The sequence below is a fragment of the Phocoena phocoena genome, chromosome 6 (genome assembly GCF_963924675.1).
Source record: "Phocoena phocoena chromosome 6, mPhoPho1.1, whole genome shotgun sequence".
NCBI lineage: Eukaryota > Metazoa > Chordata > Mammalia > Artiodactyla > Phocoenidae > Phocoena > Phocoena phocoena.
The window spans coordinates 31,338,934-31,361,499 of record NC_089224.1 but is presented as its reverse complement, the minus strand read 5'-3'; the positions used below and the strand labels follow the sequence as shown (position 1 = coordinate 31,361,499).

The following is a 22,566-nucleotide window of genomic DNA, read 5'->3' as shown; positions in this document are numbered from 1 at the left end:
CTAGTCAAAGAATTCTCTGTTATTAACAAACATCTGGGAAGACTCTTCTGACAAAGTTTACATTTGTTAAACACATCAATATCTGAAGTACAAGAATGAATAAGGCAGCCACTGCTCTTCAGGAACTCAATGGATCATGTACATGTGTATAGGGCTGTCAGTCTGATAAACACCACAAAAGAGGAAACTACTACAGAATCTGGACTATGTGGGCCCTACCTATTCTCTCCATATGACTACACATATAATATGGAGAAAAGCCCATAGGGGTGATCATCAGGATCCTCAAAACAAAAATTACTCATCCTGGAGCTAGAAGCTATATCAGTAAAAGGAAGGAATCAACTTCAACAGAGAAGTAAATTGCTTGAGCTAGGCTTTGAAAAAGAACAGGCAAAAAAAGAGAAGGCTGACGGGATTTACCAGGCAAGGAAAACTGCACAGGGGAAGGGTAGATGCCTGAAGCAGAACGGCATGTTCAGGGAACTTCCATGGAATCGTTCAGGCTACAGAGTGGACTTGAGGGAAAGAAATAATGAGTAATAGGAGATGTGGTAAAAACTGGGAGGAGTCCAAATAGGGGACATATACATCCTTAGAGGCAAAGAAATGCCAATGCACTGGTGTAAGTTGGGGAGAATCACTGACCACATCTATTTAGACAAGGTCCCTGGCAATGGATAGACTGGAGGCACCCAGAAGAGAGACTAAGTGACCATTATAAAAACTGACCCAGGGCTTCCCTGGTGGTGCAGTGGTTGAGAGTCCGCCTGCCTATGTAGGGGACACGGGTTCGTGCCCCGGTCCGGGAAGATCCCACATGCCGCGGAGCGGCTGGGCCCGTGAGCCATGGCCGCTGAGCCTGCATGTCCGGAGCCTGTGCTCCGCAACGGGAGAGGCCACAACAGTGAGAGGCCCGCGTACTGCAAAAAAACCCAAAAAAACAAAAAAAAAACAAAAAAAAACTGACCTGGCAGAGAAGCAGTAAGACATGTGTGAGAGCATCCATAACTGGATGGGTTGGGGAAGTAGAAGTAGGGGTGATAAGGAAGAAGGAGGGCTGTAACAGTAAGACCATTTCCTGAGTACCTAGATTCCTTTACAAACATTACCTCCTAAGACCATTCACCCTTACCCAAAAGATGAGGAAACAGAGACCCCGAGAAATGAACGTGCTTAGGAATGTGCAGTTGGTGAACTGTGGAGCTGGGATTCAAATCTAGGTATGACTGAATCTACTGAACCTAGTCTAGGACAGGCTAATTATCACCTCATTCATTTTGGTGATTCCAAGGAAGCCAATGTCAATAAGCAAGAAAGAGGATTCACTTGAGAACGAAAAAAGGAGCTGGAGGAATCAGGCTCCCTGACTTCAGACTATACTACAAAGCTACAGTAATCAAGACAGTATGGTACTGGCACAAAAACAGAAAGATAGATCAGTGGAACAGGATAGAAAGCCCAGAGATAAACCCACGCACATATGGACACCTTATCTTTGATAAAGGAGGCAGGAATGTACAGTGGAGAAAGGACAGCCTCTTCAATAAATGGTGCTGGGAAAACTGGACAGGTACATGTAAAAGTATGAGATTAGATCACTCCCTAACACCATACACAAAAATAAGCTCAAAATGGATTAAAGACCTAAATGTAAGGTCAGAAACTATCAAACTCTTAGAGGAAAACATAGGAAGAACACTCTATGACATAAATCACAGCAAGATCCTTTCTGACCCACCTCCTAGAGTAATGGAAATAAAAACAAAAATAAACAAATGGGACCTAATGAAACTTCAAAGCTTTTGCACAGCAAAGGAAACCATAATCAAGACCAAAAGACAACCCTCAGAATGGGAGAAAACATTTGCAAATGAAGCAACTGACAAAGGATTAATCTCCAAAATTTACAAGCAGCTCATGCAGCTCAATAACAAAAAAACAAACAACCCCATCCAAAAATGGGCAGAAGACCTAAACAGACATTTCTCCAAAGAAGAGATACAGAATGCCAACAAACACATGAAAGAATGCTCAACATCATTAATCATTAGAGAAATGCAAATCAAAACTACAATGAGATATCATCTCACACCAGTCAGAATGGCCATCATCAAAAAATCTAGAAACAATAAATGCTGGAGAGGGTGTGGAGAAAAGGGGACACTCTTGCACTGCTGGTGGGAATGTGAATTGGTTCAGCCACTATGGAGAACAGTATGGAGGTTCCTTAAAAAACTACAAATAGAATTACCATATGACCCAGCAATCCCACTACTGGGCATATACCCTGAGAAAACCAAAATTCAAAAAGAGTCATGTACCAAAATGTTCATTGCAGCTCTATTTACAATAGCCCAGAGATGGAAACAACCTAAGCGCCCATCATCGGATGAATGGATAAAGAAGATGTGGCACATATACACAATGGAATATTACTCAGCCTTAGAAAGAAATGAAATTGAGCTATTTGTAATGAGATGGATAGACCTAGAGTCTGTCATACAGAGTGAAGTAAGTCAGAAAGAAAAAGACAAATACCGTATGCTAACACATATATATGGAATTTAAGAAAAAAAAATGTCATGAAGAACCTAGGGGTAAGACAGGAATAAAGACGCAGACCTACTGGAGAACGGACTTGAGGATATGGGGAGGGGGAAGGGTGAGTTTTGACAGGGCGGGAGAGAGTCATGGACATATACACACTAACAAACGTAGTAAGGTAGATAGCTAGGGGGAAGCAGCCGCAAGGCACAGGGATATTAGCTCGGGGCTTTGTGACAGCCTGGAGGGGTGGGATGGGGAGAGTGGGAGGGAGGGAGACGCAAGAGGGAAGACATATGGGAACATATGTATATGTATAGCTGATTCACTTTGTTGTAAAGCAGAAACTAACACACCATTGTAAAGCAATTATACCCCAATAAAGATGTTTAAAAAAAAAAAAAAAAAAAAAAAAAAAAAGCAGAAACTAACACACCATTGTAAAGCAATTATATCCCAATAAAGATGTTTAAAAAAAGAAAGAGGATTCAGAAGGACGAGCCGGTAGTGGTGGCTGTAGCAGAAGGGAGGCAGTAAAGAGAAAGATGAGCTCATCCTGAGACGTTGGGGTTTGAACTCCTTCTGAGAGAGTTAAGTGGTGATGGCTAGAGGGCAGAAACCTAGCAGTCTGGAATTTAGAAAAAAAGTACACAGATGAAAGAAATTTCAGCAAAAAAGGTCTGTGTGGGAGGTAGAAGTCTAACACACTGATAGGGAGGAGAGGCAAGGAAGCTCGTACTTACTGAACACTTTGCGTTATGTCAGGCCCTGTAGTTTAATGTATTGCCTTGCTTAATCTTAAATGCTATTTCTGTTGTTCCTCCTTTATAGATGAGAAACTGAGTGCTCATAATGAAGTTGAGTGACTTTTGGGGATCACACAGCCAGAAAGCAGGGACCCAAGATTTAAAACTAGAGAGTCTGATTCTAGAAGCCCCATTAATTACTTTGCTATACTGGCTCTAAATTAGATATCCTTTTTCTCAATCTCCTTCCCATTCTAGAATTTGACCCTGCTAACCACTTCTAAGCCTGTTCTCTAGGATTTATTCATAGCACATCATGCTGGTGCCTATTTTACCATTCCAATAGCTCTTTTTTCAGTGTCCTTCCCTAATTTCTACACTCAAGAATTAAAGCCTGGTCCTCAACTTCTCTCAAATGATCCCATGTAATTCTGTTTTATTCTTGGCTTCTGTCTCTCTTTCTTCTTTCAAGCATTTCAAAACAAAACTGTTTCATTTTGTTCTTCAATCCTAACTGACAACTCCATATTTCTAACTGCTTGCTGTACTGTTAACTCTCGGAGATTATAGCTTCATGGCACACTGGTGTTCTCTGCAAACATTCTCATTTCTCAAATACCCAGACATCAGCCTGAACCCTTATTTCCTACTTGTAGGTTCCAATTCTAGGAAATTTCCCTTTGGAATCTCTCATATTCTTTTCCTTTTAGGATCACTGGCATCTGGTTAAGGTCCTTCTGCCCCGTCATTTAGATTATATCTTCCCTAAGAGTATATCAGCTCCCTAAAAAAGTTTAAGTTTTGCTTTTATGGGGTTTCTCCCCTCTGAAGAAAGTTCAGTGGCTTCCAAATATCTACAGACTTTACCTTATCTCCTAATAGTTCGCACTTGAAATTCCTCTCAAAATGTACCAATCTTCTCACTGTCCTAAAAAATATATTACAGTGATTCTCGCACTCACATCCATGCATCTTAGAAATGACTTCTCTTCCTATCCTCTTCAAATCATGTTCATCATCACCTGAGATCAGAAAAAGCCCATCTCTTCCATGAACCTCCCCTACCCAACTCTTCCCAGAATCTCTCTCTCTTCAGAAGTTAATACAACTCATTTTAATAAATAAATACTACCACACATTGTTACATAGCCTGTGAGATTATCCTACCTTTGAGATCTGAAAGCTGTCAAAGACCTATACAGACTTATTTTTCTACCATCCCTAAGTGCCCAACACAGTGCTGAGCACATAACAGGCACCCAATAAAATACAAGGGGAGACTGCTTTCTCAAGCATAGTCCTGTAGCTATTATTCCATTTCTGTTCCATGCAATCTGCATTACATTGTAATCTGTATGTAAAAGTCATTTCTAGTCTAAAAATGACCTATTTTTAACATGGTTCATTCTTAGGAAATATACACAGGTATTTAGGGGAAAGGGACGTGATGTTTGCAGCGTAATCTCATATGGTACAGAAAAAATTGTGAGCAAGCAAGAGATAGAATGATCAATCAAATGTGGTAAAATGTTCACAACTGGTGGATCTGAATGAAGGATAGACAGAGTTCTTTATATAATTTTTGCTGCTTTCCTTTAACTTTGAAATTATTTCAAAATCAAAAGTCAAAACCTAGCTCAGTACTAAATAACTAATAGTCACGGAAGCTTAGCAATTTAATTTCTTTGCATAATCTTCAAAAATAAAAATAAAAAAGCATATGATCTTTAGAGGTAAAATTCCCAAAATGCTTATTTCAATGACCAAAAAAATCATATCAAAACATATTAAAAAAATACTGATGCGCTAGGTTTTCATTAGGAGTAAATCAAAATTAAGTTTTTTTCCCCTGTTACTTAAATAACACAGTATCCTCTTTAAACTCCTGGAAATAAAAAATGCAACAGGGACTTCCCTGGTGGCACAGTGGTTAAGTATCTGCCTGCCAATGCAGGGTACACGGGTTCAAGCCCTGGTCTGGGAAGACCCCAAATGCCGCGGAGCAGCTAAGCCCATGCACCGCAACTACTGAGCCCGCGCGCCACAACTACTGAAGCCCACGCACCTACAGCCCGTGTTCTGCAACGAGAAGCCACCACAATGAGAAGCACATGCACCGCAACAAAGAGTAGCCCCTGCGTGCAGCTACGAAGAACCAACGCAGCCAAAAATAAATAAATAAAATATAAATAAATTTATTTAAAAAGAATGCAACAAAAAGGGGCATTCCAGGTGCATATTTATGTGTACGTATGTATGTATGTGTGCATGCCCACGCTGTGAATTTAGGTCTACTGTTTTTTTTTTTTTTTGCGGTACGCGGGCCTCTCACTGTTGTGGCCTCTCCCGTTGCTGAGCACAGGCTCCGGACGCGCAGGCTCAGCAGCCATGGCTCACGGGCCCAGCCGCTCCGCGGCATGTGGGATCTTCCCAGACCGGGGCACGAACCCGTGTCCCCTGCATCGGCAGACGGACTCTCAACCACTGCGCCACCAGGGAAACCCTAGGTCTACTCTTGACTAAGATATAAGAAAGCTTTTCATGGATGATGCACTGATTTTAAGTTCCACAAAGGCAACGACAATATCTTGCTCACTTTCATTTTCAACTCTTAGCACAGAAGTTGGATGAACCACAGTTTAAAAGAAGACTCTCACTGTTAACAGCATCCATAGCTGCCTCTGACAAAGAGAGGCAGGAGAATATGCTAATGGCATTTCAGCTCTGTGCACAATTTACAGAATCTGTACATTTTACAGCTGTAAATACTTGTTCAGGGTCACACACAGCTAAACAGCTGTAAGTACAATCCATCACCCTAGTCCATGGTGCGTCCCACTATACTTCACATCACTGCGAGCAGCCCCTACACTTTGATTTACACAATGCTGATAAGGCAAAGCGATTCCCAAAATTTCTTGCGTGGTATATACTCTGTCTTGAAATAAAACTGACTGAGGCAAAAACATGCACACACATATTATAACCAATTCCTCAGTTTTTCGTACCTAATCACATAAGATTTTTTTAAAGACACCAATACCACAAATGTTATATGAGCCACTACACTGTTTCGTTGGCATTCATAAATTCTAAGTATGCAAAACACTAATAAAAAAAGACAAAAATATTTTTTAGAAAAAGATTACAGAGGTACCTGAATGTTTTTTGAGGACTCTTGCCAATTCTTCAATAGTTCTTACACAGTCCAACCCCTGCAGGAAAAATGGCACAAACAAACAAAAAAGGCACAAACTACTGAATCAGAAATGGAAGACAGGTTCCTAACCTTGTTATAGTTTCCATTTCTCCAGAAATAACAAAATTAACTTCAAATTATTCTACATACATTTTTCCCTTTTAGGTGAGCGTTAATCCTCATTCATAGGAATATCCTAAGGATGTGGAAACCCTCATTGGGTTGCTTGCTCTTGGAGGCACAAGGAAGGCTGAAATCAGTGTCTCCAGAAAAGTCTCTGAACCAGCGAGGTCTCTGAACCATTTTTCCCCGCTATGTAATTATGTCACTCAGAAGTACTCTCTATGTGACAGAATTAATAAGAGGGAGCTTCTGTGGCCTGTCTTATTCATTCTGGGTAGACCTTCATTATACTTTAATTAAGAGCTGATGAAATGCTGTGGAGAGTAATTAAGCTCAGATTATTTCTCCACAGAACTAGTAAAAAATATAATGCACAAAAAGAAAGTCATACAGGAAATATGAATAATATTTCAAATATTTAAAAACATTTGGGCTGAAACATTAAGTCCTTCTGATGGCTATATACTTCCCAGAATATATTTGGAATTTAATTTAAAAATGCCCTCAAGACTAGTTTATTAATCATGTAAAAATTCAATCTTGATGATGTATTGGGTTGGCCAAAAAGTTCGTTTGGGTTTTTCCACATTACAGGAAAACCCGAACGAACTTTTTGGCCACCCGATATAATCAGGTCATTCCAGATATTGGACCCAATCTTGCTTAGCCACCTATTCACCATAGTCATGCTAGATAAATTTTGACTATTTTCCCAAGCCAGATACATCCTCAAAGGATAAAAACTTGAAACTCAAAAAAAGCATAAAAAGATCCTGAGCAATAGCAGCCATCACTCCTTTGGATATACAGCATTTGGACTGTTATAAATAAAAAATTCAGTACTTCTCAGACTTTACACCTTTTCAGAAGTATTTTACATTTTATAAATGCCTTCATATCCATGAGGGCTGGCAGACCTTTTCTGCTTTGTGGACCATATGGCCTGTTGCAAGGACTCAACCGCGAAGTTACAGAGTGAAAGCAGATGTAGACAATACATAAATGAAGGGGTGTGGCTGTATGCCAATAAAAACTGATATTTACAACACAAGCAGCGAGCCATAGTTCGCTGACTCCTGACATACATGATCCAAGCTGATGAGCACAACCATCTCCTGAGGCAAGAGGATCTCACTTCCATATTAGAGGTTATCAACCAAAGACCACATGTTTAAGGACTGATGAACCAAGTCTGTCTTAAATTCAGTTTAGCACTCTCCCATCACTGCATCACATTGCCTGCCTCCTAAAAAACTTCTCAGAAAACCTCACGTTGGTATATTTATGTACCTGAGTCAGCCTAGCGGCTACGCCACTGGGACACGGGAGAGACTGGTTTAGCTTTCTAGAATTCCCAGATGTTGCTTTCAAATCTAGTTTGCACTACAAGTTGCAAGCAGAAGCCTTTCTACTCCTCACATTCACTTCTCAACTTCTAAGTTATCCGACCAGACAGATTGTGCCAAATGGCATACTCCGTATGATACACCCTGATAAATCTGGAAAATACCATGCTATTGTCAGTCAAGATTGTCAAATCACACCCCACAGCAAATGGAAGTTTTACGTGGTCACTGTACCTCAGCAGTTTCAAGTCCATTAATTGTCATACAGACGTCAAGGTCACTCTGTTTGAACCCAAATCCATTTTTGGAGGAGCCAAACAAGCTCAGTTTAGTTCCTGTTAGGGATATATGAAAAGTCATACCTAATTACCTGAGTACATTTAATTTTCTGATCGAAACAACGCTCTCATGAATCAAAAATACCCAGTTGTTAACTGTCCTATAACAATCTCATTATAATTATGTTCTTTTATTAACTAGTCATTTATTATAAATTATTTTCTCTCAAAATTTACTATAAATAAATAAATACAAGTTATATAGAAGACATGCAAGATTATCAAATGCCACTTTCTTCTTAAATGCAAGGACATTTCAAGGAAAATGTGGATCATCTCAGAACATTTAATAATGTAAGCTTACTACTTTCTAAATAAATTCACTTTTTACAGGTCTGAACTTTGACTCTAAACCTAATACTAAATGAAGTTCACTTGTGGTATCTGCTAAGCAAAATACTACACTGCGTCTGTCTTTCCTATTGGCAAACTAGGATTGGGAAGACCAAAAGCCACCCTAGGTATATCACAGAACAACTGAAGCCCTGTCCCCACCATCACTGTAAGACTGCTTTCTTAGTCTCAAAATTAATGTTGTTGTAACACATGTACTCATTCTGAAGGAAAGTCACACTATCGTTCTTTTCTTAAAGGTAAAAAATTATTTACCTGGAAACTCTTGTCTTATGAAACTTTCTAGGTTTTGCCGAATATGTTCACGTGCTTGATCTTCTAAAATAGTTGGAGAAAAATCCTCTGTTTAAAATAAACAGATATATTCAGAAACAAAGATTGTTCACATTCTCTGAAAAACTATATTTTTTAATAAAACCTAACTGGCTTAAAAAAAAAAATAAACAAAACTCTAAATTTTGTGTGTCTTCTCAGTAGACAGCATTAAGCAATGTAAAATAAAGATGCCTTTTGAAAGAGTCTATCACCAAGAACTGCTCCTGAGATGTAAAGCAGTCTGAACAAGGGTTCTGCTCCTGGGTTTCACAGACACAGAGCCCTATGAAGGCAGCCTTCAGGGAACTACACAAACTCCCGCACCGCCCCCCCCACACCCCCCCCCCCCCCCCGCCCCCGCCAGGGTGAACGCAATAGTTTGTGAGCATGTGCATATGTATGTATTTTTTCTAAAGAGAACCAATAGTTTTCTTTCATCACTTATACTCTCTGAAGAGGTTTAAAAAAGAAATCCCTGATTCAGAATAAGTGTCTTCTGGCACAGACAGACATCTCAAGGTACAGCAATGTGATGGATCACATTCTTTCACTCTAAGCAGCTGCCATGCCTCTCCATCGAATGTTTTTCCTTGTAGAGCTTTATAGCTCAGTATACCAACACTTCCCCAAGCTGGTGTTCCTTAAAGGGCTGTTATAAAGGTTATTAATTAGCATTAATTAAAAAGTACTCTACGCTCAAATTTTGGAAAAGAGTTACATAAGACTAAAGAGTTAAATAAGTTTTTTACCATAGCATTTCTCAGAAGGCTTTATTATGCTAATATGCCCTAAAAACCTCTACGGGAGGGGGCAGGATATAGAGTTATTCCCTACTTGACCTATGGAATACTCCTTGTGACGAAATACGATTAATGGCAGGCACCTAGAAAAACATTTCAAGGAAGACCAGTTAGGAAATGATAGTACTCCAGTCTTAAGACTTAAAAATTCTCCCTCCGTGTCTTTCTTTAACAATTTCTTATTGCATGTCCCAAATGGAACAGGATACACAGAACACTGTGGATACAATGGAGAATGGAACAGACTTAGCCCCTATAATGAAGCTAACAGGTTAGTGATTCAGATAACCCTTGAGAAAATGCCAATTTAATATTTTGACAAATCAAAAGAAATGTTAATAACTTACTATAACACTGAATGCAAACTTGATCTAAGATATTTGAAAATTTGGGTGTTAATGGTGGCAAAGGTTCCAGCTGGATTCTTTTGAAGTCTTCGGGACAGTCCTTCTTCAGATGACCCTCTCGTTTGCATAAACTGCATACTACTGTAGGAGACTGCAGGAAGATGACAAAGCAAATAATAAAAGATTTAAGATAAAACTTTATTTACCAAATAAAGGGGTCTTGAATCTTTTTTCCAAAGTACACATTCTACTTCTCACACTCCAAAGGAATGAAAATATAATGGTGTGGCCACTCCAAAGTATCTGAGATGGGGACACCCTTTTGGTACACGCAGGAGAAAAAGGCAGTTATTTTTACTACCAACAGCATTACTTTTCTCCTCTGCAAATTCCTAAGAGATTAAGGAGGGAAGTGGACCTAGTGGTTGCACTGGAGTGAAAGAGCAACTTGTTAACCACTACCAAGAGGGGAGAGCCCTGTTTTAGTACACAAAAATCAAAAGTACATGCATTAAAACTCTTTCAAGTCTCCTAGTGCCATGTCTAGGAGTGGCACTGATTACCTTGCCTTTGGTGAAGATGAGTTTACTAAATTCATAGAAGAAATCAGACTGATCCGCAGTTGAATTTTCCTCGCATACATTTTCTTCTTTAAGACTGATTTTATTAAGTTCCATTAGTAGATTTCCATCCACCTGGTGTTTTCCACATTCTTTCAAGTCTTCATACTTGGCAGATCCACCTAATTCCTCATCCTCTTCAGACAGGGCATCCTCATCCCCTGATCCAGTGTAGGTGTTGTCTAACTCATCTTCATTAGCAACATCATCCTCATCTTCCCTTCGGGAAATGGAGAGCCTGGGTTCTTCCTCTTCCTCCTCTTCCTCCTCCTCTTCTTCATCAGAGTGAGTGATTCCTGATGCCTGGCCCTGTCTTGAAGGGGTAAAATGGCTTAGAGCATCTCCAAGTTCATCTGTACCTTCAATGCTTTCTTCATCAACATCAGCCTTGTCATCTAAAGTAGCAAATTCGTCACACTCTTTAGCTGTAGGATTTTCGAAGCCTTTTAAATGCAGAGTGCCATGAGTCTCGTCATTTCCTGGGCTGCCACAGATGACAAGCTCTCCACGTTTGCTACTACTTAAAGCTTGATCATCAGCAGTCAAAGGATGCTTGCCCTCCATTCCACATTTTTCTTTCTCATCTTTACTTCCTGTTTCTTGATGATGTACTTTAACATCCTCAGAGTCATCGCAAGTGACCTCTGCCTTGATATAGTCTGAGTTTTCCAGGTGGACACTGATGTGTGTGTTTCCCATTTCCTCTGTTGATGGGCTTTCAAAGCTTTCAGCAGTCTCTTTAAGAGTAAGTGATGGTACCTTGCAGGTGCTCACAGTTAAACTGGCAGCACCAGGACCTTGAGCCAAAACTGAGGTTTTGAGTTTATCATCTTTCGCTTGTACATCTGGATCACGTTTTGCTACTTCTTTAGAATGTTTGGAAGTACAGGTATCAGTACTCAGAGGCTTTGGAAGGCTGGATTTTGTAATTTTGTGTGGAAGAGCAAAATATTTATACGTTGTCCTTAAACAATGAAGTATATATTCAAACACAGGTTGATTATTTAGGGTCCTTGCCACATTTCTTTTAACAGAGTAGGGATCTGTAATGAAAAAAAAAAATCTGCTACTTCATACACTTCTATTTCATGTTTTAAAAATTAGCCTGCTATAGATAAAGACAACAAGTAAGCAACAGTAAAATTTATCATGTATCATATGCTTTTTAAAAAACTGGGGATGGGGAGTAAGAAGATACAGTTTAAAAACGAAAAGAAATGCTTTCTTAAACATCTGCTCTCTGAAGAGAACCCATTCTGTTCAGAACCAGTACCCCTTCCCTATTCTGTTCTGTGACTGTGGAGGTTAAAAAAAAAAAAAAAGATGTCATCAGTGTGGCTCTTGTGCCCTCGGGAAGCGAGGTCTTCCCGCCAGGCTCTGCTGAGTGCTCAGCCTCCCCACTCAGCAAGGCCCTGCGGTTTGTAGAGCTTACCTCCACTCTTCTGCCCTGGGAAGCCCCATCACTGAACTGGCTGGACTGAATTCAGGGGCGAGAGGGAGGCACCAGGAGGAGACACCACTTCTCTCAATCTTTTCTCCTCCCCTAGAACTCCAGCAGGTTAGGCAATTGGCCAGAAGAGCTGAGCCAGAGAAACTGCAGGGGAGGGTTTAAAAATGTGAGATCCCCGTGACTGCACACAGAATTTATGCAAAATGCAAAAAACCCTCTTATGCAATACAAGGCTTGAAAAAAATCAAGCAAAAATAAGAAAATTCCATTTAGGAGGTTCTTTAAATTATCTGAAGGAGGAGAATTAAGATTTCTAGTGGGGTTTCCACCTCCTGACTTTGTAAAGCTGAGATCTCATACATTTAATGAAATCTACAGGGCACATCAGTATGTCTTTTATACAATGGTTTCAGTTAAATGAACCTTAACTCATTTAAGAGTTTAAGTGTTTTTTTTTTAAGAGAAAAGGTGTTTTCATGAATAAGTTCTAAATGTTATTGCAAATATTCCAAAAATAACTATCCTTTTTCTCTATGGAGAGGAATCCAATGAAGAATGTTATTTTTCATGAGAAAAGGTATTTTCCTCAACCTTTGTAAAACTAAACATCAACAACAATCCATGAAAGGAGTGAATCTAAAAATCCAGAAATGAGAACAGCAAAGAGGAAAGTGGGATTTACACATCACTTGGAAAAGACTTTTTAAGCATTTCAAGTTGTTAAAGCAATTTACAAAGAAAATAAGGACACAGCCAGCCATTCTTTTAGTTGCTTAAGTGATTAAGATGTTTTATTGCAGCACTTAAAAAACCCAGGATGAACAATTTGTTCCCTTGGAATGACTCACTGTAACACATGCAAGATTCTAGCTATCTAGTTCACTTTTGGGGTCAGGCCTACCTTACATGTAGGAGCTGAAAAAAGACTGAAATAAAAAGCATGCTGTTAGACTTGACACCTTAAAAAAAAGGTGGGGTGGGGAAATTAAAGATAAACATTTTGAGGTACCTTCAATGGCAATGCGCTTTTTGGGCCAATCCTTTGATTCACGAGATACCGATTCTTTGACACGGATACTTATCACTAAATCAGCCAAATTAAATTCTAAAGCATAGAATCGAAGCAATTCCACCCAGAGCTGCCCAACCGGTACTGAAGGCTGGTGTTTTAAATCAAATATTAATGATACCTATTAACAGCAAAGAGAAAATATACAGGTTATTTCAGATGTCAGTACAATCTGAAAAATAAGAGATCATTCAAGCATCAAATAAAAAAAATCTGAAAAACCTTAGCAAAGATATGAATTTGACAGCCTATCTAGATAACCACATTCTAGATTCTATTTTGATTGTGGGAAAACAGCATTCCTTCACTGAATTCCCAGGATTAAAGTATGTTAAAATCTAGTCATTATCATAGGAATAGACAGGCAGTTTTATGTAACCAGGCAGCACTCCTTATTTTGAAGTCTTAAGGGCAGGTGGAGAGAACTGTGCCCTGATTGCTACTACTCTCAGCACTGAGCTCTCCCTGTTCCTGCCTCTGGAGGGTGCCTTTACACAGTTACACACAGAAATGGGCTGCAGCTAGAGGCACAGAGCAAAAGGAAAAACACTCCTCTCACTTGCTCTGAGAAGCTACATTAAGTTCATTGAATCTGCCAGTAGCAACTGATTTTAAAGTCAAATAAATAACTCTTGATATCAGAAATTAATACTAAGTTTTCCACTCACAGACTCACGACAAGTTGGGACATACTGTGATGGAATATAGTGGAAAGTACAAAGGACTTAGAAAAGAAAAAAATGGGTCCAAATACAATTTTGCCACTTCACAGATCTTAACTGCTCTGTGACTTAGCTTCTTCTTTCTTGGATTGGCAGTATAGCACAGAGGCTAAGAGAACTGGCTTTGGAGTGGGACATGCTTAGCTTTCAAATCCAGCTCTGCCATTTACTGGCTGTGTCTGATCCTGGTGAAGGTATATAAGCTGTCTAAGCCTCAGTTTCCTCATCTGAACAATGGGGATCACAGTACCCACCTCATAGGGTTGTTGGGAGGACTGAGTGAGAGAGTGTCTGTTAAGAGCTTAGCACAGTGCCTGGCACACATGTTCAAAAAATGGTCGCTACCATTATCTGCAGAGTAGGGATGATACCACCTATAACACAGGATAGTTATGAGGATTAAATCAGAAAACAAGGGAAAGCATCTGGCAGACTGGTTGCTCTCTGTATTTTTTCATTTAGGTATAGTCTTTTTAAATACAAGAAATCCATATACCATTGAAACAATGTCACAACTGTAAGATGCTCTTAAGAGGTAATCTAGTTCAACTCCCATATGCTACAAGAGAAGGAACTGAAGTCCAAAGAGTGACTTGTCAAAGGTCTCAACAATGCTCGTCAGGAGCAAAATGAGGACAATGTCTCCTGATCCCAGTCCAGTGTTCTTTCACCACACCATGCAATTTCGACACTGTCGAGGTCTCAATTTCAGAAGTGGCAGCATGATTTATCTCTCCAATTAGCATTCAAATGAAAAGATAAAGTATTTAATTGGACTTTCAGCAATAGCTTTTCCTTCTAGGGTATACAAATTTGTTTCCAATCACACTTTATTATATCAAGCTTCAAAACAAGTAGTATGGTATTTTATTAATGCCACATACTTATTCACTAAATCTTAACCACAAAGGTTCTGTGAAATAAGATAAAGTTATTAGGTGGGCTTACAAAGCAAAACTGATTAAAAATGGAAGTTGTCTAGGTCCCACACACTATAGTCGAGGACACAAAGAAAACCCCAGAAATGGAAAGCTTCATTAGATCTCACCTCTTTATCCATATATTCAGCATTACTAAGGATTTTTAAGCATCTCACTGAAATGACTTGATAATATCATAACATGGAACTTAAGAGGCCTTTGACATATCTAGACTAGCGGTACTTACACTTTTTGTTGTTGCTGTTGTTACTGTTTCTGCTTTTTTAATGTAGAGAACACTTTCTTTCTCAAATAAAATAAGACTAGCAACTAGCATTTACTAAGTGCTCACCACATGCTCGGCACTGAGTGAAGCATTCTATAAATCAGTGACTATGAGAGGGTACCAATATCATCCCCATTCACAGGTGAGGAAACTGGGGCACGGAAAGAGTAAGTCACCTGCCCAAAGACACACAGCTAGGAAGTGGGAGAGCTGCATTTGTGTTTGTAAATTCAAATATTCTGGCTCCACAGCCTGTGCTTTTAGCCACTCCTGGAACCCCAAATAGAAAACTGATACCAGCAGCGTGCTCTGGCGGCAGCAGGGGTAGAGTGCCACCCCCACCCTCTTCCCCTCAACTCTCAAGGATTCCAGAAAACACACCTGGAGAACGTATGATTCACCATTATCTCCTCATTTTAGGCATGAGTAAATAAGGACTAAAAGAGTGACATGACCTGTTTGCGAAGAGCTAGGATAAGAATCCAGGTCTCAGAAGTATTTTGTGGGTATTACTGTCATTTTACCCCAAAGGGTTATGGGGAAGCTCATGGAGTCAAGGACCATTTACCAATTTGGGTCAGAATCCTATTGTTATTACTAGTATAATTACATTGTTCAGATTTTTGTTTGAAATTCTAATGGCAATTCTTTCCTTTTGCATAAATTCTCCTGCCCACCCCTAATAGTATGGATACGGACAAGTACACTAGACCACAGACTTATCCACTGTTATTTTCGTAATTTGAGGTTAGTTAACTTTTCATATATTTCAACCTCATAATACTATCTAAGACCTAAGCTCTTAGAGGACAGATGGGAATTTATCTCTGAATTCTCAGCCTCTTTCATAGCACCTTGCACACAGAAGAAACCACGTAACTGTGGATTCAATGATTTGAATTTTACCTTTTCTCATTACTTGTCTATTCAAAGGACTGAATAGACTAGGAAACTAAACAGCCACGAGATAGTTAAGATAGTTGAGGAAAGAAGAGAGGAAGAACTGAGTAACCCATAAACTCCACAATTAACAACAAATTAAAAATAGACAGTAAAACTAGAAACAAGGGAGAACAGACCTGTCCCCTTTTAACGGGCATTTCTTTTGGTGCCTCTTCTTTTGCTGAGTCTGCGTCCCCTGCAGCATTATCAGTGTACTCCCAGGCCACAGAGTCTTTCTGAATTTCTTTAAGGTTGAAATTCCCTAGTTTGTTTAATGAGAATCCTTCAATCTGGGAAAAATTAGACACATACTATTATAAGGCAGAAAGGATTTTATATCAACCAGAGCATATTAATCCTGGAAGAAATGAAAACTAACATACTTTAGCTCACTGAAAATATAAAAGGTATTTTTTAATAAAAGGAGTATCTTTGAGACATCTGTAAATTTAAAGGAAAAATCAAGGTTTTGATTTGCAAAAGAATTGGTGATTTTTGGAAATAATTCTTTAGTAAATAGTCTAAGAGAAGGCAACATGGCCTAGGCCTAAGGTCACGGTTCTGGAATAAAACCACCTGGGCCCAAATCTCACTCCTTCATGTACTAGCTGTGAGACCTTCAGTAAGGTCCTCATTTTCTTTAGGTTTCAGGCTCCTGTAAAAAGGGATAACACCAGAATCTCCTTCATGGGATAGTTATGGAATAAAATAATGGACACAAAGCATTCAGATACAGGGTATGGCATATAGTAAGTGTTTAAAAAATATAAAGTGTTTCTTTTGACATTGTTAAGATGCTAAAGAAGTCTAGGCTCAAAAGGTCTAAGAAATGTGGAACAAATGTGAACAGGTTTCTTTACTGTAGGTACAAAGGGATGTATCACAGCCTTTTAGACAGGTTAATGTACATAGTGAATTGTGGGGTGGGGTGTGTCTGTGGTAGCCCCAGTTCCCCAATGTATTTCCACATCAAATGGACTACTTCTTTGGTTTAGCAGACAGAGCAATCCTAAAACAGAAGACATCATGTCACTCCCCTGCTCATGACAGTTTCTTTCTTACTCAGGATGAAATTCAGTCTTTTCTAGGGCCTAGGTAATCTGGTCCTTTGCTACTTCTCTGACCCATTTTCTCGATCTGTCCTCCTGGCTTGGAGCTGACATCTGCTATTCCCTCTGCTTGGAAGGCTCTTCTCCCTAAATCAGCTAACCCATGCAGTGAGGAACACATTCAGGCTCTGCTCAAATATCTTTGACTCTAAATAACTCCTCCTCTTTCACTCTGTCCTTCCTACCCTGGTTTATTTTTCCTCAGAGAATGACCACCACTTGATATGTACTTATTTACCTTTCTCACCTTATGTAAGGTGTTTCTCTGGCTGCTTTTGAGTTTTGCTCTTTAGTTTTGGTTTACAGCAGCCTGACTATGATGTGCTAAGCATGCTTCTCTTTGAATTTATCTTACTTGAGGTTTACTTGGCTTATTGAGACTGTAAGTTTGTCTTTTTATCAAATTTGTGAAACTTTATTTTTTTCTATCCCCTTCTCTTGCTCCTCTCCTTCTGGGGCTCAAACTACCCATAGGTTAGATTTTTCTGAAATTGTTCCACAAGTCCCTGATGTTTATTTATTTATTTTTAAACTTTTTTCTTCTTTAGATTAGTTTCTACTTATCTATTTTCATATCTATTGACTCTTTCCTATGTCACCTCCACTCTGCTATGATGCCCATCCAGTAAATTTTTTTAATTTAAAATAATGTATCTTTCACTTCTATAATTTCCATTTGCTTCTCTTTACACTTCCTAATTCTCTGGCTGATATTCTCTATCTCTTCAAATTATTGCAAGTGTATTTCCTTTGTCTCATGGAGCAGTTATAATAACTGCTTTTAAAGTCTTTGGTATCTTATCTTGGGCTTGGCATCTGTTGATTTCTTTTCCCTTGAGTGTGTCCCATTTTCTTGGCTCTTTGTATTGTTGAGTATTTTTGGATTGCATTCTGGATATTGTGATACTATAATGTATTGTGAAAATTCTGGATTCTTTATGTTACTCCAATACGTGTAGTTACTTTTGTTTTATAGGTAATTAACTGCTTAGACAAAATGCAGATTGTCACCTCTCTGGTAGACAGCAGCTCCGACCTCAGCTCAGTTTAGTAAGCCTTGGCTCTTAACTGTTTTCAGTCTGCTTCACATGTATGGTTTATAAGTCTGTCATTTATTTTAAAAATTCTCAGTCATTATTACTTCAACTGTTTCTTCTGTTTCTCTTTCTTCTTTTCCAGGTATTCCCATTATACATACATTACAACCCTTAGTAATTGTCCTACAGTTCTTAGCTATCCTGTTCCATTTCTTTTTCATTCTTTTGTTCCTTTTTGCTTTTCAGTTTGAGAAGTTTCCATTGAATAAAGCTCACTGATTTTTTCCACAGCTTTGTCCAGTTTCCTGATGAACCCATCAAAGGCATTCTTCATTTTTGTTAGTTTTGATTTTTAGTATTTCTGTTTGATTCTTTCCTCGAGTTTTCATCTCTCAGCTTATATTACCTATTTGTTTTTGCATGTTGACCATTTTTTTCCTTTAGAGCCCTTAGCATATTCTTGTTTTTTAAACTCCTGGTCTGCTAATTCCAATGTTTGCTCTGTTTCTTCATACTATGTTATTTGCCTTTTAGTATACCTTGTTATTTTTTTGTGGAAAGCTGGGTAAAGTATAGGCCTGGGGTGTGAGGTTTTCTTTTACCTGGCTACGAGTCAGGCTATGTCCTGTTTGTTGTAGCTGTACATGTCAAGGGGCTATAACTTATGCTGGTATCCTTGTTTTTGTCTCCTGTATTGCTTTTGGGTTTCCCAAGAGATTTCTTCTTATATGAGGTCTGTCTGTTGTAATCCCATTATTACACGGGAGGGCTAATGATGCTGTAGTAAGGTGTGAGGGGAGGGGAAGCATTCTATAGTCCTATGTTCAGATCTCAGTCTTTTAGTGAGACTGTGGTCCTGGGCTGTGACCTTCAGAAAGTGCTTCTCAGTCCTGCCCACCTGAGGTGAGACAGGAAACTACAGAGGGTTGGAGTTGGTATTTTTCCTTTACCCAGGTCAGTTAGGCCCTGATAAAACTCAAGGTGGTCAGGCTCTGGTAAAACAGTTTCCCTTGAGGGCAGGTTTTTGTTTCTAACAGCAGAATGCTCCAGGCAATTTCAAAATGGCTAGCTTTTCCCTCAAAGGGGATTTTTCTTAGATCTTTACCCTGAGAACCTGGTGGGCATGTTTGCAGATAAAACTCATGAAATCAGCCCCCTAAGACTGGCCCCCTTATTGTTTTTCACTTTCAACCTTATCCAAACTGAGCCTCCAGAATCAGAGTCCATGTTTTCCTACCCTGGTGGCCGTTCCATGGGCAGGATTCTGGGCTTATACTCTGACAACTCATATATTTGCCTGTCTCTCCAATTTTGGGGGCAGTGGTTTTCCTCATGACCTCAATTCTCTAATGGCTCTAAAAAGAGCTGTTGATTTTCAGCATGTTCAGTTTTTTTCTTTTTGCGAGGATAGAGTATTGACTTCCAATCTCCTTATATGGCACACTGGACTGGTTCAGAAGTCAGTCAGTGATGTACTGAGTTCCCACACAGAATTAAAGGTTCCACTTCTCTATATCTTCCCTTTCTGGTTTTTCTTCCCCTTATTATCTGGTGGCCTTAGTTCCGGCCAGAAAGAGTACTGGTTTTTCTACCAGGGTTGCCTTCAGGGGTAAAGCCACTGAAAAACAGAAACTCACTCTGTGTTGGTCACTTGCTACAGGTTTTGACTTCTCTCCAAAGTCTGTTTGCATTTGTTCAGTCTCCAGAGCCTTCACGTTGTTGTTTTATGTATTTTGTTGAGAATTTATGCTGTTATTTCCAGAAGGATCACTAGTTTTAGGAGTTCACACCTACATACCGTAAGTGGAACTTGCCTTTCTATTGAAGGGGGAAAGGACTACATCTGTTCTCCTACCTGTAGAGTTCCAGGAACTCTACATTCCTGATCTCATTTCAAAAATTTGCAGATGAGTCTTTCACCAAGGCTCAGAGATTAAATAACTTGTTCAAGGTCACAAGGATTTAAGTGGCAAATCCTGGGTGAATCTCAGGGCTGGCAAACTTTAACACTACTCTTCTTTCTACTATATTATCTGGCATTCTTAAAGTGTAAATAACTATTTCCTAAGGGTTACGTTTACAAAATCTAAAATAAGGAAGATTCCAAATAATACCCACTAGGAGACTAGTAAAATATTGTTGTAGGGGATAAAAGATGCTAAGAACACAGGGTTAAGCCTATTCATCATTCACAACTCACATATCAATATCTAATGATAATAAATGGGAATTTTAATTGGGAGTAAAAGGTCACAGAGATAATCTCCAACATGGAAGAAATCTGAGTAGGTTGGGAGAGAATGGCTGAAAGATTTTCAAAAACACAGATCTGAGCACAGAGATACAATACTCTAAACTTCTTGACAGAGAATTTAGTCTTATTCATTTGTGTATTACCTTCAGGGCCTAGTACAATGACTAACACAGAGTGCTTTAAAAATTTTGAAGGAGTTAACAGTTTAGATACTTTCATGCACATAATTTTGAGGTTCTCAATAGATTTCTGCAGAAAGAGTGATATAAAATATCTGGCATGAACAAGGCACTGAATTTCTTTTCTCTCACTTGCTTCACATTTTTGACCAAAAGACCCTAGCAGAAGCCAGCACACTGATACTTGACTAGTTTAAAATGCTGAAAGCTACAGATCACTTTGGTTCAGGCAGCAGAGTCTGCCGTATTTGACACACAGAATTCAATCTAGTATTTGGCCACCACATACTTGTTTTCGTTATTAAATCTTGAATAGGCGGGAGGGGAAGATGGCAGAAGAGTAAGACGCGGAGATCACCTGCCTCCGCACAGATACACCAGAAATACATCTACACGTGGAACAACAACTACAGAACACTTACTGAACACTGGCAGAAGACCTCAGACCTCCCAAAAGGCAGGCAAGAAACCCCCCACGTAACTGGGTAGGGCAAAAGAAAAAAGAAAAAACAGAGACAAAAGGATAGGGACGGGACCTGCACCAGTGGGAGGGAGCTGTGAAGGAGGAAACGTTTCCACACACTAGGAAACCCCTTCACGGGCGGAGACTGCGGGTGGCGGAGGGGGAAAGCTTCGGAGCCGCGGAGGAGAGCACAGCAACAGGAGTGTGGAGGGCAAAGCGGAGAGATTCCCGCACAGAGGATCAGGGCCGACCGCCACTCACCAGCCCGAAAAGCTTGTCTGCTCACCCTCCGGGGCAGGCGGGGCTGCGGGCGGAGGCTCGGGCTTCGGTCTGAGCGCAGGGAGATGACTGGGGTTGGCTGCGGGAACACAGCCTGAAGGGGTTAGTGCACTACGGCTTGCCGGGAGGGAGTCCGGGAAAAGGTCTAGAGCTGCGAAGAGGCAAGAAACTTTTTCTTCCGTCTTTGTTTCCTGGCGCGCGAAGAGATGGGATTAAGAGCGCTGCTTAAAGGAGCTCCAGAGACGGGCACGAGCCGCGGCTAAAGGCGCGAACCCCAGAGACGGGCGCGAGCCGCGGCTAAAAGCGCAGACCCCAGAGACGGGCGCGAGCCGTGACTAAAAGCGCGGACCCGAGACGGGCGCGAGCCATGGCTAAAAGCACGGACCCCAGAGACTGGTGGGAGACGCTAAGGCTGTTGCTGCCGCCACCAAGGGGCCTGTGTGCGAGCACAGGTCACTATCCACACCGCCCTTCCGGGGAGCCTGTGCAGCCCGCCACTGCCAGGTTCCCTGGATCCAGGGACAACTTCCCCGGGAGAACGCACGGCGTACCTCAGGCTGGTGCAACGTCATGCTGGCCTCTGCTGCCACAGGCTCGCCTCGCACTCCGTGCCCCTCCCTCCCCCTGGACCCAGTGAGCCAGATCCCCCGAATCAGCGGCTCCTTTAACCCCGTCCTGTCTGAGCCAAGACCAGACGCCCTCCGGCGACCTACACACAGAGGCGGGGCCATATCCAAAGCTGAGCCCCTGGGAGCTGTGAGAACAAAGAAGAGAAAGGGAAATCTCTCCCACCAGCCTCAGAAGCAGCGGATTAAAGCTCCACAATCAACTTGATGTACCCTGCATCTGTGGAATGCATGAATAGACAACGAATCATCCCAAATTGAGGAGGTGGACTTGGAGAGCAAGATTTATGATTTTTTCCCCTTTTCCTCTTTTTGTGAGTGTGTATGTGTATGCTTCTGTGTGAGATTTTGTCTGTATAGCTTTGCTTCCACCATTTGTCCTAGGGTTCTATCCATCCGTTTATTTTTGTTGTTTAAAAATTTTTTTTCTTAATAATTATTTTTTAATTTAATAACTTTATTATATTTTACTTTATTTTACCTTCTTTCTTTTTT

General features: G+C 40.3%; 1 protein-coding gene across 2 annotated transcripts in view; it reads right to left on the bottom strand.

The window, feature by feature from the left end:
* The window catches only part of TUT7 (terminal uridylyl transferase 7), a 68,978-nt gene that overhangs the window by 23,606 nt on the left and 22,806 nt on the right, over nucleotides 1-22,566 (bottom strand). The window contains exons 11-17 of one of the 2 annotated variants that reach the window (XM_065878439.1): nucleotides 16,262-16,414; nucleotides 13,195-13,375; nucleotides 10,679-11,778; nucleotides 10,116-10,266; nucleotides 8,909-8,995; nucleotides 8,196-8,296; nucleotides 6,451-6,508 (exon numbers count right to left, since the gene is read on the bottom strand). In XM_065878439.1, the coding sequence (XP_065734511.1) occupies nucleotides 6,451-6,508; nucleotides 8,196-8,296; nucleotides 8,909-8,995; nucleotides 10,116-10,266; nucleotides 10,679-11,778; nucleotides 13,195-13,375; nucleotides 16,262-16,414 (1,831 nt within the window). The remainder of the gene's footprint in view (nucleotides 1-6,450; nucleotides 6,509-8,195; nucleotides 8,297-8,908; nucleotides 8,996-10,115; nucleotides 10,267-10,678; nucleotides 11,779-13,194; nucleotides 13,376-16,261; nucleotides 16,415-22,566) is intronic. The other variant, XM_065878440.1, reaches the window with a different exon arrangement.